Raw genomic sequence first — 14,551 nt, forward strand, 5'->3', positions numbered from 1 at the left:
CCCTGAAGAAATAGCTCCTTTGGGCCAGGAGACAAGAGAGCTGCACAAGGAACAGGAAGGTCTTTGAGATGCTTTGTTAATCCAGTATAGACAAAGCTCTCTTGTTCCCGCTCTCCCAGGTCGAGATTTTTCTCATGATGAAACTTTGGACGTTCCCACACAAGTTGAACTCCTGATCAAGCAGGCCACTTCCCACGAGAACCTCTGCCAGTGCTACATTGGCTGGTGAGCCTGCCCGGGCGGCTTGGGAAAGAGGAAGCGGGTGGGTGGGCATGGGGCTGACCCCCTACCAGAGCACTGAGGAATGTTGTAAGCTCCATGACCACAATAGGCTTAGACTTTCCCAGTTCACAAATACAAAGCAGGATAATAACGGGAAGAATGGTTTGAAAGACTGGTTGTCCTTTTACCATCAGTTGGGTGAGGGAAAGGGTGAAGGAAGAGAGCTGAGAAATGACAGGAGGGGAGACTGGAAAGTGCAGCCTGTGATCTGTAATTGTGACCTCAAGGACTGAGCCTCGGCCTGCCTGGGTAATTGCCCCAGGCATGCTTAAAGGCGGGAAATTGAGGAAGGGGCTAACAGTTAAATGGTCTTCTGGGATGTAGAAGAGGCCCGAGTCCTTGAGTAGTACTGATGGGCATGTCCCACACTATTAGTTATGGGGGGATGCAGGGAGGACTCAGGGGACCACCAGGCCTTGATCTTTCTTATTTCCATTTCTTCCGTTAAGTTGTGAAAGGGCCTGCATCATTAAAGTCATGTCCTTGTCTCCTCAGGTGTCCGTTCTGGTAACCGGAGGCCCCAGGTGGCCGGGACTCTGCTCTGGAGGCTTCTGGACTCCAAATGTACACTTCCACCAAACAGAACGGTGGCCAGATAGCCTTTGTCAGATATTTAGCAATGTAAATGAAGAGAACTACTGTATATTAACAGTTGGCTTGAGCCGACTTCAGAGCTGCTGTTGAAAAATACACATTGTCAGAAACACAAGACTGACTTGGTTCCCAGAATGGTGAAGAGGAACATGCCAACACCTAAACAAAGTACTTGGTCTTTGGGGTCAGATGGTCCATCACTTTAGAAATACGGGTTTTTGACTTAACTCACAAAGAAACTCATCCTAAACGTTTCCCAGTTAAAGAACAGCCCTGTCAGCCACTCATGAGCTCTGCAGGGAGGGAAGGGGACAGATTTGGGACGATGGACCGAGAGTCTGCCAGTGCCTCCCTTCCTGGCCTGGCCCAGTGGCGGTGGCAGCCGCAGTACAGCCCAATGATGCTGCAGGTCAGTCACCACAGAGGCCTGGGTGTGGGGCCTGAAGCAGGCAGAGCAGGGCATGTTGAGAAGGTTGTTCTGCCTCTGCTGGGGAAAGCACAGCACAGTTAGGGTGGAGTCCACCTGCCACCCTGTCCCTCCCAGCTCAGTTACAAAGCAGGCTCAGGAACCTGCGAGTGAGAGCTGAATGTTCCGTGGTCAGAGCAGTGGAGTTGCGAAGGGGTGGCATGCCAGTAAGTGGTGATGGGTGTCAAATGGAAGGAGGAAAAGTCTGAGGCAGAGAGGAAATTATGAGCAAATAGAAAAGTAAGTGCACAAAGTATAAATAAAGTATGGCCATGTTTAGAGGCCATGGTGTATCTGAACAAAAACTTTTGTGCCAATAAACACCAAAATGTTGTGAAAGACCTTTAAGTGGCTTCTTATTCCTGATCAGGATGGGAAGGAGGGACCATGGAGAGAGGCAGCCAAAGTACATTATTGGCATCTCGTCAGCATTGGTCAAACTGATGGGAAAGGACCCATCAAAGCAGGGCCCACCAAGGAATGAATGCCTTGCCCAAGAAAGGCTCCACTCAGTGCTTAAGTAAACACACCCTGTGTGAGGGATGTTGGATGCCAGTCCCTGTCCTGAAGGAGCTTGCATCCTCTGAGATAAGTAACTAGAAGGTAATTTGAGCAGAGGTGTGAATTGGAAGTCCTGGGAAATAAGTCTGGGAAGGTGGGTTGGAACCAGATTTGAGAGAGCTTTAAAGGCCAGCCTGAGGAGTGTGCACATTACTCTGGAAGCCCCTGCAGCGACCTCCTGTGGATTATTCTGGCAGATACTCAGCCACAGATTAGAGATGGGCAAACAATTAGGGTGTTATAATAATCATCCAGAAGCAATGAGGGCCCGAACTAGGGCAGACGCTGTGGAGAGGAGGGGATGATTGCAAGAGATGGAAGAGATCAGGACTGGCTGACAGATCAGGGTTTGGGGGTGAGGGAGACAGAAGAGTTAAGAAGGAACCCAAGGTTGTGATCCTCATTGCCCTCAAGAGAAACAAGGAAGGGGGAAGAAGGAATAGACTGAGGAGGAAACACTACCTCTGCTTCAGACATGCCAGCTGATAACCAAGTAGCTGGATGGGTAGAAAGGTAGTTAGGTAGGTAGACAGAGATGATGGATGGATGGGTAGATAAGCACTAACTCTGTGCTAGGCATTGTACTCAGAGCTTGCTTGTAGGCAGCACAAACCAGGCCACACTGGAGCTGGGGATGGCACCACAGCCACAGTACCTTCTGGTGGGCATCCCAGGCCCCAGCGCTCTGAAGGTCTCAGGCAGGACCTTTAGCATAGGCCCTGAAGGCTTCCAAGTTGTCTGCCATTAAAGCCACTTTCTGCTCAGGGCCCAAGATAGACACCATCTTTAATGCCAAATGGCCCAATCATAGGATCAGAGCTCACCATCGAGCGCAATGAAACCGTCAAGCTCTGTTCAATCTTGTGACGGGAAGATTAATGACTTCCAGGGCTGCCCTGGGAGACTCAGAATAGGGTTCTGGGCTCCAAAGCCCTATCACTCCCTACCACCACCTCCCCCCCACCACTAGGCTCCTGGGGCCAACAGTCAGCTGATCTCCAGGTGTACTTAAACAGCATGGCTGGGGAAGACCCGGACAACCGAACAGAGCCACCTGCTGATACTCTTTTCTTGGATTTAGCTATGAAGAGAAGTGAAAGTGCTAATAGCCTGGGCAGACAGCAGAGTCAAATGAAAGTTTTGGGGAGGCCCTAAACATGCTTGGGGAGGAGCCAGGGAACAGCCAGTTGGTCAAGATGGAAGAGCGTGAGGCAAATGCTTCTCTCCACATCACACGCACACAAAGCATGGCAGAGGATTAAGGACAAACGGATGAGGATTGGCACTGACACTGAGAAGGGCCAACTCTCTTAGTAGCCAGAGAGAAAATAAGGGATAGTGTAAAGTAGGGGCACCCACCTGCCCACCACAGTCATGAGGACTGCCCCAACCAGTGAAAGTGGACTTGGAAAATGCTTAACAAGACATAGAAATGCAAGGAGGCCTGCGTAATACGTGCCTTTCTAAGTCAATATGCAGACTGCCAGTCTTAAGTATGGTTCCATGGCCCCACTTCCTATTTGAGATGAGTTGAGGAAAGGGAAGAAGTACTTTATATGGCTCCCAAGTGATGAAGGCTGGCTCGCTACTCAAGGTGCCGTGTCTGTATGCCACCAGATGGCGCTCCAGACCTTATCCCTTTCCGGCTCTCTTTACAGGATCCTCAGCTCCCAGTTTTCCTTTTAATGCCTCAGCCCCAGCTTCAATCTGTTGTAAGCTAAGGGTGTGAATACATTCCGAGCAAGTTTTCCATTTACCAAAAATGGCTCAGCCCACCCTCTCCCATCCCATCTGGTATTCTGAACGTGGGGTGATCCAGAAGGATTCCGTACTCTCATTAGAGATTAGGGTGCATTTACTGATTGGAGTGGTTCATCGTTAAACCCTCTAAGGGGCTGAGCTCAGCCTCTCCTAGAAAGCTCTGAAATCTAGACTTCTCACCCCCTGGCAGCTGTGGTCAGGTTCACCTGAATGCCTTTCTTTCGAGCTTTCACAGAGGGCCTTCTCAATGGCCAGGCAACCTGAAACAAGTTGTCCACTCTGGGTGCTCACTTAGGGCAGGATGATTGATCCCAACAGCTACTTGAGGGGAGGGAAGGGAGTGCCACCCCAGGCCACTCAAAACACACTGCAGACCCTTATTCTCTCTTTTTTTTTTTGTGGGGCAATTGGGGTTAAGTGACTTGCCCAGGGTCACACAGCTAGTAAGTGTTAAGTGTCTGAGGCCGGATTTGAACTCAGGTCCTCCTGAATCCAGGGCCAGTGCTCTATCTACTGCGCCACCTAGCCGCCCCTAGACCCTTATTCTCTTGCCAGTTTCTGGTGGATTTCTGATATCTCCAGGATCATCTAGTGTTTCCACCAGGCCCCAGGGGCCCTCAGACAAACAGAGTAACTATTCCCTGACCTTGCCTCCAAGCACACTATTCCCATTGCACCTGTACAGCATCTAATTTTTCAGATGACCCCCTCAGACTGCAATATAAAGCAGTTAGGTGACTGCTTTATGTTAAAAATGACCTGAAGCAAATCACCCTGATATGGAGAATGCAAAAAAGAAGAGGAAAAATACAGCCAAGAGGGAGGGAGGGAGGGGAGGGAAAGAGCTGGAGCGGGAAGAGAGAAGGCAGGAGAAGGACCACTCTACAAAATATAAATGTGAGCCCTTCAGTATGTGAGAGATCTAGAGGTTTTGCTCTCCCAAGGACCTTATAGGTTTTAGGTCAGATTTAAGGAAGAACCTTTCGACAGAGTTGTAAAATGAGTGACCAGAGACAGCTGGGAAAACTTGGAAATCTGTAAATAGCTGGTAACTAACCCTGGGAGCCAATCCAATAAACATTAAGTACCTACTATGCCCCTTCCATTCCAAGGGGTCTATGTTCAAATTGCTTTAAATGACCCATTTATGTATTTATTTATTAATTCATTCATTTATTTATTTGCAGGGCAGTGAGGGTTAAGTGACTTGCCCGGGGTCACACAGCTAGTGTCAAGTGTCTGAGGCTGAATTTGAACTCAGGGCCTCCTGAATCCAGGGCCAGTGCTTTATCCACTGTGCCACCTAGCTGCCCCCCTCCATTTTTTTAAAAGTAAATTTTTATTGGTCCCTTTTGTTTTTACACTGCTAAAATTTCCTCTCCTACCTTCCAGAGAGCCCTAACATAAAACAATTTTCCCACTATATTTTTATTTGTTTTGTTAAATATCTTTTAATTAAATGTAAAAAAAATTAGCATTTGCTTTTTTAAAAAAAAATTGAATTCCAAATCCTTTCCCTCCCTGTCATCTCCCTCAAAAAGGCAAGCAATTTTATATGGATTATACATGTGAAGTCATGCAAAACAGTTTCATGTTAGCCATGTTGCATAAGAAAACACAGATAACAAAAGAAAAAGAAAGTTTAAAAAGTATTCTTCAATCTGCATTCATATTCCATCAGTTCTCTCTCTGGAGGCAGCTATTCTGAGCAATACAATCATCCAAGACAATTGAATTGTCTTGCTCAGAATAGCTAAGTCATTCACAGTTAACCATTGCATAGTGTTGCTGTTAAGGTGTACAATGTTCTGATTCTGTTTACTTCACTTTTCATCAGTTCATAGAAGTCTTCCCAGGTTTTTCTGAAACAATCCACTCATCATTTCTTTTCTTTCTTTTTTTTTTTTTTTGGTGAGGCAATTGGGGTTAAGTGACTTGCCCAGGGTCACACAGCTAATAAGTGTTAAGTGTCTGAGGCCGGATTTGAACTCAGATACTCCTGAATCCAGGGCTGGTGCTCTATCCACTGTGCCACCTAGCTGCCCCCATCATTTCTTATAACACAAGAGTATTCCATCACAATCACATACCACAATTTGTTCAGCCATTCCCCAACTAATGGACATCCCATAATTTCAAATTCTTTGCCACCACAAAAAGAGCTACTATAAATATTTGTATTTTTCCTATTTCTATGAGCTCTTTGGAAAACAGATCTAGTAGTGTGGTTCTGCTAGGTCAACTTTGCACATTTTTATAGCCTTTTGGCCATAGTTGCAAATTGCTCTCCAAAATGGTTGAATCAGTTCCTAGTGGAATTGCTAGTGCAATACATTAATGTCCTAATTTTCCCACATCCCTTTCAACATTTGTCATTTTCCTCTTCTGACATTAGCCAATCTGATGGTTGGTTGTCCTTCATTCTCTATGACGTGACTATTGGAGTCAAGGCACAGGTGTCCAGCTGTGGCTGATCACACCAATATGAGCTCAGAAGGCTCTACCACAGGTCAGGCATAAATAGTCCATGTGAACATTTGGAATGGGCAACATCTCTAAATCTGCCCATCTCACATTTCTGTTGAGCTACTGCAATTTTGCTTTGCTTATAGAGTACAGCGCTTTTCTTTGTGTGGCCCTGTTCCAGTGTCTCCCATGTCTCACAGTTGATTCTAAGGTTCCTCAGAGATCCCATGAGAGTATCTTTGTATCACTTCTGACCACCATGTGAGCCCTTGCCCCGAGTGAGTTCTTGATAAAATAGTCTTTTAGGCAAATGTACATTTGGCCTTTGAACAACAGATCTACCAGTGTGCCTCCAATTACAAAACAGTGCTAACTGAACCCACTGTGAAATTTTGGATTCACCCTACACAAAATGGATTCACTCTGCTCTCATGGACATCTTGACAGTACTCTGATTCTCCTCCAACCTGTCTGACCACTCTTCACTTTCCTTTGTTGGATCTTCATCGGGGTCATAACCACTAACCATGATGGATGACCCCAAGACTTGTCCTGGGCCCTGTTCTCTTCTCCCTCTATCTTATATCACCTAGTGATCTCATCAGTTCCCATGGATTCAACAATCTTCTCATGCAGATGGATCTCTGATCTTTTTATCCAATCCAAACCACTCTACAGAGCTAGTCTTTCATCAGTCAGTAAATCACTCAGTCAGCCAATAAACAGTTATTTAGCACCTAGCTCCTTGGGTTCAGGGACTGTCTTTTCTCTCTACCAACAGTGCCTGGCACATAGTGCTTAATAAATATTTTTGGGGGGTGATTGATTCTATTATCCCAGGACCTAGCTGTGTGATCTTGTGTAAGTCATTTCCCTCCTCTGGGACACAGCTTCCTTATGTGTAAAAAAGGGTTGGTCCAGATGGCTATCTCTAAATAATAATGTCAGTTGCCATTTATATGATCCTTTAAAGTTTGCAAAGCTCTTTACAAATATTCTCTCATTTCATCCTCACAACCACCGAGGGAGGCATCAGCTATGAGTCCCCTCATTTCACAGGTAAGGAAACTGAGTCAAAGGTGCCGTGTTTGAGACCGTATCTGAACCCGGGTCTTCCTCCGCTGAGCTACGTGGCTGCCTGTCAACCTAAGCTCCCATCCATCTCTGGGCCTCAGTTTTCTCATCTGTAACAAGGGGGAGGGGCGGTTGGCCTAGATGACTATCTCGCAATCTTAAGATTCGATATTACATTTCCGGCCTCAGTTTCCTCCTGGGTAAAATGAAGAGGCGGACCACATGACCAACCGAACCTGGGCCCGGCCCTACAGCCCACAAAGCCACGTCTTCAACGTGCTGGGACGCGGACGCTTCTCTGCGCGTGCGTGGTCCGGAGCAGGGGCTCTTTTTCCCCGCCCCCCTCTCGGCGCCGTCCTCTCGCGAGAAGATTTCTGGGAGTGGGGAGGGTAGGAAGATGGCGGCTCCCAGCGTTAGGGGAGCGAGACCCGGGCCCGAGGCGGCGGCAGCGACGGTGGCTGCTGAGCCGAGCGGGATGATGGTGCTGCCGGGGTTCAAGGACGCGGACAGCTTCGTGAAGGTGAGCGAGCCTCGGCCCCGGGAGCCCGGCGGCCCTCGACCTCCGCCCGGGGCCTCCCCTCCCTCGAGGGTCGAGCCCCCGAACTGGGCCAGGCCTGCCCCGCCTGAGGAGAGAGACACGCCGCGGTCCAGCCCCTCCTGGCCCGGTTCCGGTCCTTCTCTGAGAATCAGACCCGGCAGCCCTCCGGCCGTCCCCCCTCTCCTCCACCTCGACCCGCTCTCTATCCATCTTCCCTCCTGCATCCATTGCCATGTCCGTACCTCCTCTGCCCATTCCTCTGCCCCCTTTCATCCACCACCTCTCTTCATGCCCCGGTGTGCGCCCTCTGCCTCAGAGGAGAAACCCCAGGGTCTCTATAGGAGCCTAGACGAGGCCTGGAAGGGACCTTAGACCCTCCCGTTTTACAGATGGGGAAACTGAGGCCAAGGAGGATAAGTCACCGAACCCAGAACCAATAGCCCTTCGTTCTCAGCCTGGTGCCGCCCCGCCCCGCCCCGCCCCGCCTGTCTTCTTACCTTTTACTTCCCTCCCTGCTCCTTTACGATGTGTGATTCTGTTCTACCTGCCGCTTCAAGGATGGCCGGTCCTCCTCCTAGAGTCCCCTGCTTACCCCCTGCACCAAGCTCTTCCTCATCTCCCCAGCTCCCTGTGTCACGCGCTGCCCGGAACTACAGGTGTACTCTTCATTCTTCATTCAGTTCATTCATCCATTCATTCATTCATTCATCCATCCATTCATTCTCCTCTCTCTCTCTCATTCATTCCCTCTTTCTCTTATTCATTCTCTCTCTTATATATATAAAATCTGCTTTTAACATACGTGTATATGCACATCTTATTTCCTTCCTCTTTAGAATTTAAGCTCCTCAAAGGCAGGAAGGTGTTTTACTTTTACCTTTGAACCTCTAGTCCTTTTTTTTTTTTTTTGGTGGGGCAATGAGGGTTAAGTGACTTGCCCAGGGTCACACAGCTAGAAAGTGTCAAGGGTCTGAGGATGGATTTGAACTCAGGTCCTCCTGCATGCAGGGCCGGTGCTTTACCCACTGTGCCATCCAGCTGCCCCCATGAGCCTTTAGTCCTTTGCAGAGTACCTGGTATCTAGTAAGTATTTAAACTTGTTGTTCAGTTGATCTCTTTGTATTCCTAACACTTAGTAGGTGCCTAGCACATAGTAAACTTTTTTAATAGTTTCCTCATTCAATAAACATTTAAGTACCTGCTATGTAGTTGGCATTGTGCTAAGCATTGGGGATACAAAGAAAGGCAAAAGATAGTCTCTGCTCTCAGTAGCTCACAGACCCTTGGAGACAACTTGAAAATAACTACCTACAAACAGGATATTTGCAGGATAAGTTGAAGTTAATCAAGAGAGGTAAAGCACTCGAATTAAGGGGGATGATGAACAAAGGCTCTTGAAGGAGTTGGGATTTTAGCTGGAACTTGAAGGAAACCGGGAAACAGAAAATGAAGAGGAAGAGAGTTCCAGGCATGGGGGACAGGGAAGATGTTTGGAGTTGGGAGGTAGTGTGTCTTGCTCAAGGAACAGCCAGGAGGCCAGTGTCAATGAGTCCAAGTATGTGCAGAAGAGTAAGGTGTAATGTAAGGAGATTGCAAAGGGGTAGGAGTAGTTTCTAGGCTATGAAGGGTTTACGGGGCTTGAATGCCAAAAAGATTTTTTATTCATCATAGAAGTGATAGGGACTGGCATTGATTGAATGGAAAATAGGAAAGTGGAGAGGGGAGGGGAAAAGATAATTCAGTTCCTTTGCACATGTTGAATTTAAGATGTCCACTTGTACATCCAGTTCCACATGTCTGAAAGGGCAGTTGAAGATTCGAGATTAGAGGTCAGCAGAGACGCTGGAGCGGAATCATCAGCAGAGAGAATGATCATTAAATCTGTGGGAATTGATCACCAAATGAAGTAACATAGACAAGGAGAACCAGGAGAGTGGTGTCCCTACAACCTAGAGAGCAGAGTGATTAACAGTGTTGTTGGCTTGCAGAGAGGCCAAGAAGAAGGAGGATTGAGGAAAGGCCATTGGATTTGGCGACTAAGAGATCATTAGTGACTTTGGAGAGAGCAGTGTGTGTGGAATGAGAAGATTGGAAGCCAGGTCATAAAGGGGTTAAAAAGAGAGTAAAAGGAGAGAAAGTGGAGGCACCAGTTATAGGCAGCCTTTTCACAGAGGTTAGCCACAAAAGGCAAAAGAGGTACAGGATGATACTACCACCTGTCCTGACCTTCACCGAAAAAGACAGAAAAATCCCTTGTAACCAACAGTGTGCTGGTAAATGTTTAACAATCAACTGGGAAATGCTTGACAAATTTTCATTTTTAATCTGCATTATTAACATTTTCTCCATCATTTTCTTGAATCTAAATAAACAATAAAACAAGCCCTAATTTGTAGCATTTTTGATTTCCAAGGTGTAAATGCCCACACTGGACATTTAACAAGCATCTCTTTTGAGCCTGTACAGCTGGCCCCAGCACACACTTTCTGCAGCAAATAGACATAATAAAACATTCCTGCATTGGTTATGTCCACAATATATATGTCTCATTATGCACCTTGAGTCCATCACCTCTCTGTCAGAAGGTAGACAGCATGTTTTATCTTGAATCCTCTAGAATTGTGGTTGGTCATTGTGTTGTTCAGAGTTCTTTCAAAGTTGTTTGTCTTTACAGTGTTATTATTTTGTAAGTTGTTCTGGGTCTTCTTATTTCACTCTGTCTCACCTCATTCGGGTCTCTCCAACCTTCTCTGAGACCTGCCCCTTTCCTCATTTCTTAGGCATTGTTTTATCACATTACATTCAGATGCCTTCATTTTCTTTCTTTCTTTCTTTTTTTTTTTTTTGTGAGGCAAATGAGGTTAAGTGACTTGTCCAGGGTCACACAGCTAGTAAGTGTCAAGTGTCTGAGGCTGGATTTGAACTCAGAATCTTCCCTGAATCCAGGGCCAGTATCTATCCCCTGCACCACCTAGCTGCCCCTTAGATGCCATCATTTTCAAACCATACCCGAATTGACATAATAGGCTTTTTTTTTTTTTTTTGCAGGGCAATGGGGGTTAAGTGACTTGCCCAGGGTCACACAGCTAGTAAGTGTCAAGTGTCTGAGGCCGGATTTGAACTCAGGTACTCCTGAATCCAGGGCTGGTGCTTTATCCACTGTGCCACCTAGCCGCCCCCAACATAATAGGCTTTTAATAAATGCTAATTGATTGAAGACCTGCTTCATGTACATAGAATGAGAGTCAGTGTGACATGGGGAGTAGATCCTTTGACTTGGAGTCCGCAAGATCTGGGCTCCAGTACTGTCCTCAGACATTAGCTTTGTGATCCTGGGCATGCCATGTAACTTTCCTGTCAAGAAAATGGGAGAAATTCCTGAAGTGCCTTTTTCAAATGAGCTTGTATTTTATTATTTTATTTATAAAGTGTCGTACAAATGATTGCTATTGTTAGAGTATCTGGGGTTTTGTTTGTTTGTTTTTTGATTTTTGGCAAGGGGCAAGGAGGGTTAAGTGACTTGCCCAGGGTCATACAGCTAGTTAAGTGTCAAGTGTCTGAGGATGGATTTGAACTCAGGTCCTCCTGGATCCAGGGCCAGTGCTTTATCTACTGCGCCACCTAGCTGCCCCCTAGAGTATCTGTTTTTGTTTTTTTTTTTAAGTGAGGCAATTGGGGTTAAGTGAGTTGCCCAGGGTCACACAGCTAGTAAGTGTTAAGTGTCTGAGGCCAGATTTGAACTCAGGTACTCCTGACTCCAGGGCCAGTACTCTATCTACTGCGCCACCTAGCTGCCCCTAGAATATCTGTTTTTGAAAGGGACTTTTTAAGATCTGATACAATTCCTCTTCCCTCGTTTTACAGATGAGGAAATTAAAGTGTAGGAAGAAGGAATTTCCCTCGAGTCACCCAAGAGTATAGAATCAGTTGGGAGGTTCAAACACAGACTGTCTAATTGCAGATCCAGGGTTCTTTCCACAATATCACACTCTGTCTTTATATGTTCCCTTCCTCCTATAATAATAGGCACAAGAGGATCTTTCTTCCTAATAGATTATAAATTTCCTGAGAGCAGTACTTTTGCACATCCCCAATACCTAAGACAGTAACTTGTACCCACTAGGTATTCAGTACATGTTGGGTTCTCTTCTTTCAAGACCTGGCTCAGATGCTGCCCTCTCCATGAAGTCTTCCTGATCCTTTTCTGCATAGTAACAACAAGAACTGCATGACTCAGGAAGACCTGGGTTTGAGCTCTCACACAGGCTGACTCTGTGACCCTGGGCAGATGACTTGGCCTTTCGGTGCCCCAGGCCATTATTTAAGGCTATATATGTTATAGACTATTGGCAAACTGCTTTGGTGGAGAGAGAGTCCATTTTGCAAGTTTGGACCACAAAAGCATTTATAAAGTGCTTTCTTTACAGCCATTATGTGAGACAAGTAACGCAGATATTTTTATCCATGTGTTACTAGGCCCTAAGAGATGAGCTGGTTTGTCTGTAGTCACATCGAGTCTGAGCCAGATTTTACTCTTACATAAAGTCCCATTTTTTTCCACTATACCACACTGTCTGGAGGTAGCTCAGTGGCACCACAGTGGCTAGAAACTGATCCTTGAATCAAGAAGACCTGAGTTCAAATCCAGCCTCAGACACTTAGTAGCTGTGTAGTCCAAGGCAAGTCACTTCACCCTGTCTTCTTCAGTTTCCTTATCTGTAAAACAGCACTTACTTCTCCATATTGTTGTGAAGGTCAATTGAGATGTGTAAAGGGCTTTGCAAACCTAAAAGCACTGTATAAATGCTAACTTATTATTGTTTGTTTTTCTTTCCAGTTTGCTCTTGGTTCTGTACTGGCTGCTACAAAAGCTTCCAATGGGCTGCCACAGGCTGGAGATGAGTATGATTTTTACCGAAGTTTTCCTGGCTTCCGGGCATTTTGTGAAACACAAGGAGAGAGGTTACTTCAATGGTAAATGCTTATTATCATTTCCTCTTACAAGTGATGAAAGTATTTGGGAAAAGAAAAAAAGTAGTAGAGATTTTTTTTCATGTTGTGTTTTTGTCGATTTACACTGCAGAGCTGTTTCTTTATTATGAAGGAGATTATGAAATTGAGGAAGTCAGTTTTTTTACATATAACTTCAGTTGCCTTATGAATTTTGAGTTACCTTTCAGAAGACTATTCAGCCAAATTGGGCCTGTCTTTTTGGATTAATTAGGGGACTGGGAAACAAGCATTTGCATAATTTGGCCTCTGATACAAATTGTAGAATTTTAAACATTACTGTTTATTAACTACTATAAATATATCTGGAGAATTAAAACTTGAAACCTATAGATGAAGAATGCCCTGGATCTTAATAGTTTTTTTTAAAACATTTATGTCTCAGGGTCAGAAAAACTATTTCCCATTTACTACAATAAGAGGCTGTGATAGCATGTTTATTGGCCCATTTAGAACTGTAAAATGTATAGAATTAGGCACTGTAGAAATCTCATCCATCTTCCAAATTTTATAAAGGGACGACTGCAATTCAGCAAGGTTATTGAGCACCTGCTGCTTACAAAGATCATTCTAGGCACTGGAGATACACAGATTGAAAACAGTCTCTGTCCTAAAGGAATTTGCTGTCTTGCAGGAGGTGTACAGTAAATACAAAGATAAGAAAGTACACAATAGATGGTGCCAGGCAGTGATTTAGGAACATTTGAGAAAGAAAGAATACATTAACATGGAAATATAGCGATTCGGGGAAGGTTGTACAAAGAAGGTTTCAGCTGAGCTGAGCCTTGAAGAGAAGGATTTTGTCCGGCAGGAGTTAGAATGGAGTGCATTCTAAGTGTGGGGGAAGAGACTGGGCAAATACCCAGCAGTGGGAGACTGCTGAACTTGAGAAGCCAATAATAATGCAGTTTAGAATGTTGATAGTATGGAGGGGAATAATGTGAAGTAGGGTAGAAAGGTATTACAGCCTCTGAGGTTGCCTAGTCAACCCTCTCAGCTAGAGGCCTTCTTAGCTGAGAACCCCAGTCAGGGTAGTTTGAGACAGTGCCAGGCAGAGGAGTTTGCATTTATGCCATGGACCAGAAAGAGGCACTGAAACCTTTGGGGCGTGACAGTGTGTATGGGTCAGACTTGTGCATTAGGAAGGTGATTTTGACAGCTGCATGAAGGATGACTGGGAAAGGGGAAAGACTGGAAAGGCGACCTTTCAACAGGCAATTGCAGGGCTTGGGCTGAGACCCGTTGGCAAGTTTGGGTGGGTTACCCTTAGAATGACAGACAGTTAAAGCCTCTTGGGCTGCCTTCCTTTCATTGGCTCCAATTTGTAAGAAAATGAATGAACTAATCTGAGTAAACCTTTTTCTTGTTCCCTTAGCATGAGTAAGGTCATGCAGTACCAAGGCTGTCGTAGCCACATTAAGGACCGCAGCAAAGTGACTGAACTGGAGGACAAGTTCGATTTGCTGGTTGATTCCAACGATGTTATTCTTGAAAGAGTGGTGAGTAATGTGGCCTGATGATGCTCCTGTAGTTGGTAAAGGAAGCTCTCCCCACCCATGGGTGCTTATGTCTATGGTGAAGCCTACTTACAAAGTCCTTTACAGACATCCTGCCTCAACAGCTCTCTGAGGTTCCACACGTATTGTCTTCATTTTCCTCTTGGCAGAAACTGAAGCTCAATGACTTGTCTCTATGTTATACAACTGGCATAATTTCCAACCCAGGTCTCTCTTTTTTTTTTAATTTTAAAAGTATTTTATTATTTTCCAGTTACATGTAGAGATAGTTTTCAACATTTG

The 14,551-nt window shown here is 45.6% G+C and overlaps 2 protein-coding genes across 3 annotated transcripts in view; both read left to right on the forward strand.

Annotated features, from left to right (window-relative positions):
* MTOR (mechanistic target of rapamycin kinase) overlaps positions 1 to 1,684 on the forward strand; it is a 113,081-nt gene extending 111,397 nt beyond the window's left edge. For both annotated transcript variants that reach the window (XM_043992307.1, XM_043992308.1), the window contains 2 exons: positions 120 to 225; positions 778 to 1,684. In XM_043992307.1, the coding sequence (XP_043848242.1) occupies positions 120 to 225; positions 778 to 793 (122 nt within the window). In that variant the 3' untranslated portion in view covers positions 794 to 1,684. The remainder of the gene's footprint in view (positions 1 to 119; positions 226 to 777) is intronic.
* A 5,884-nt stretch (positions 1,685 to 7,568) lies between these two features.
* Positions 7,569 to 14,551, forward strand: part of EXOSC10 (exosome component 10) — a 41,237-nt gene continuing 34,254 nt past the window's right edge. The window contains exons 1-3 of the mRNA XM_043998216.1: positions 7,569 to 7,724; positions 12,580 to 12,716; positions 14,128 to 14,251. Coding sequence (XP_043854151.1) covers positions 7,602 to 7,724; positions 12,580 to 12,716; positions 14,128 to 14,251 — 384 coding nt within the window. The 5' untranslated portion in view covers positions 7,569 to 7,601. The remainder of the gene's footprint in view (positions 7,725 to 12,579; positions 12,717 to 14,127; positions 14,252 to 14,551) is intronic.

This window comes from Dromiciops gliroides, chromosome 3 (genome assembly GCF_019393635.1).
Source record: "Dromiciops gliroides isolate mDroGli1 chromosome 3, mDroGli1.pri, whole genome shotgun sequence".
Taxonomy (NCBI): domain Eukaryota; kingdom Metazoa; phylum Chordata; class Mammalia; order Microbiotheria; family Microbiotheriidae; genus Dromiciops; species Dromiciops gliroides.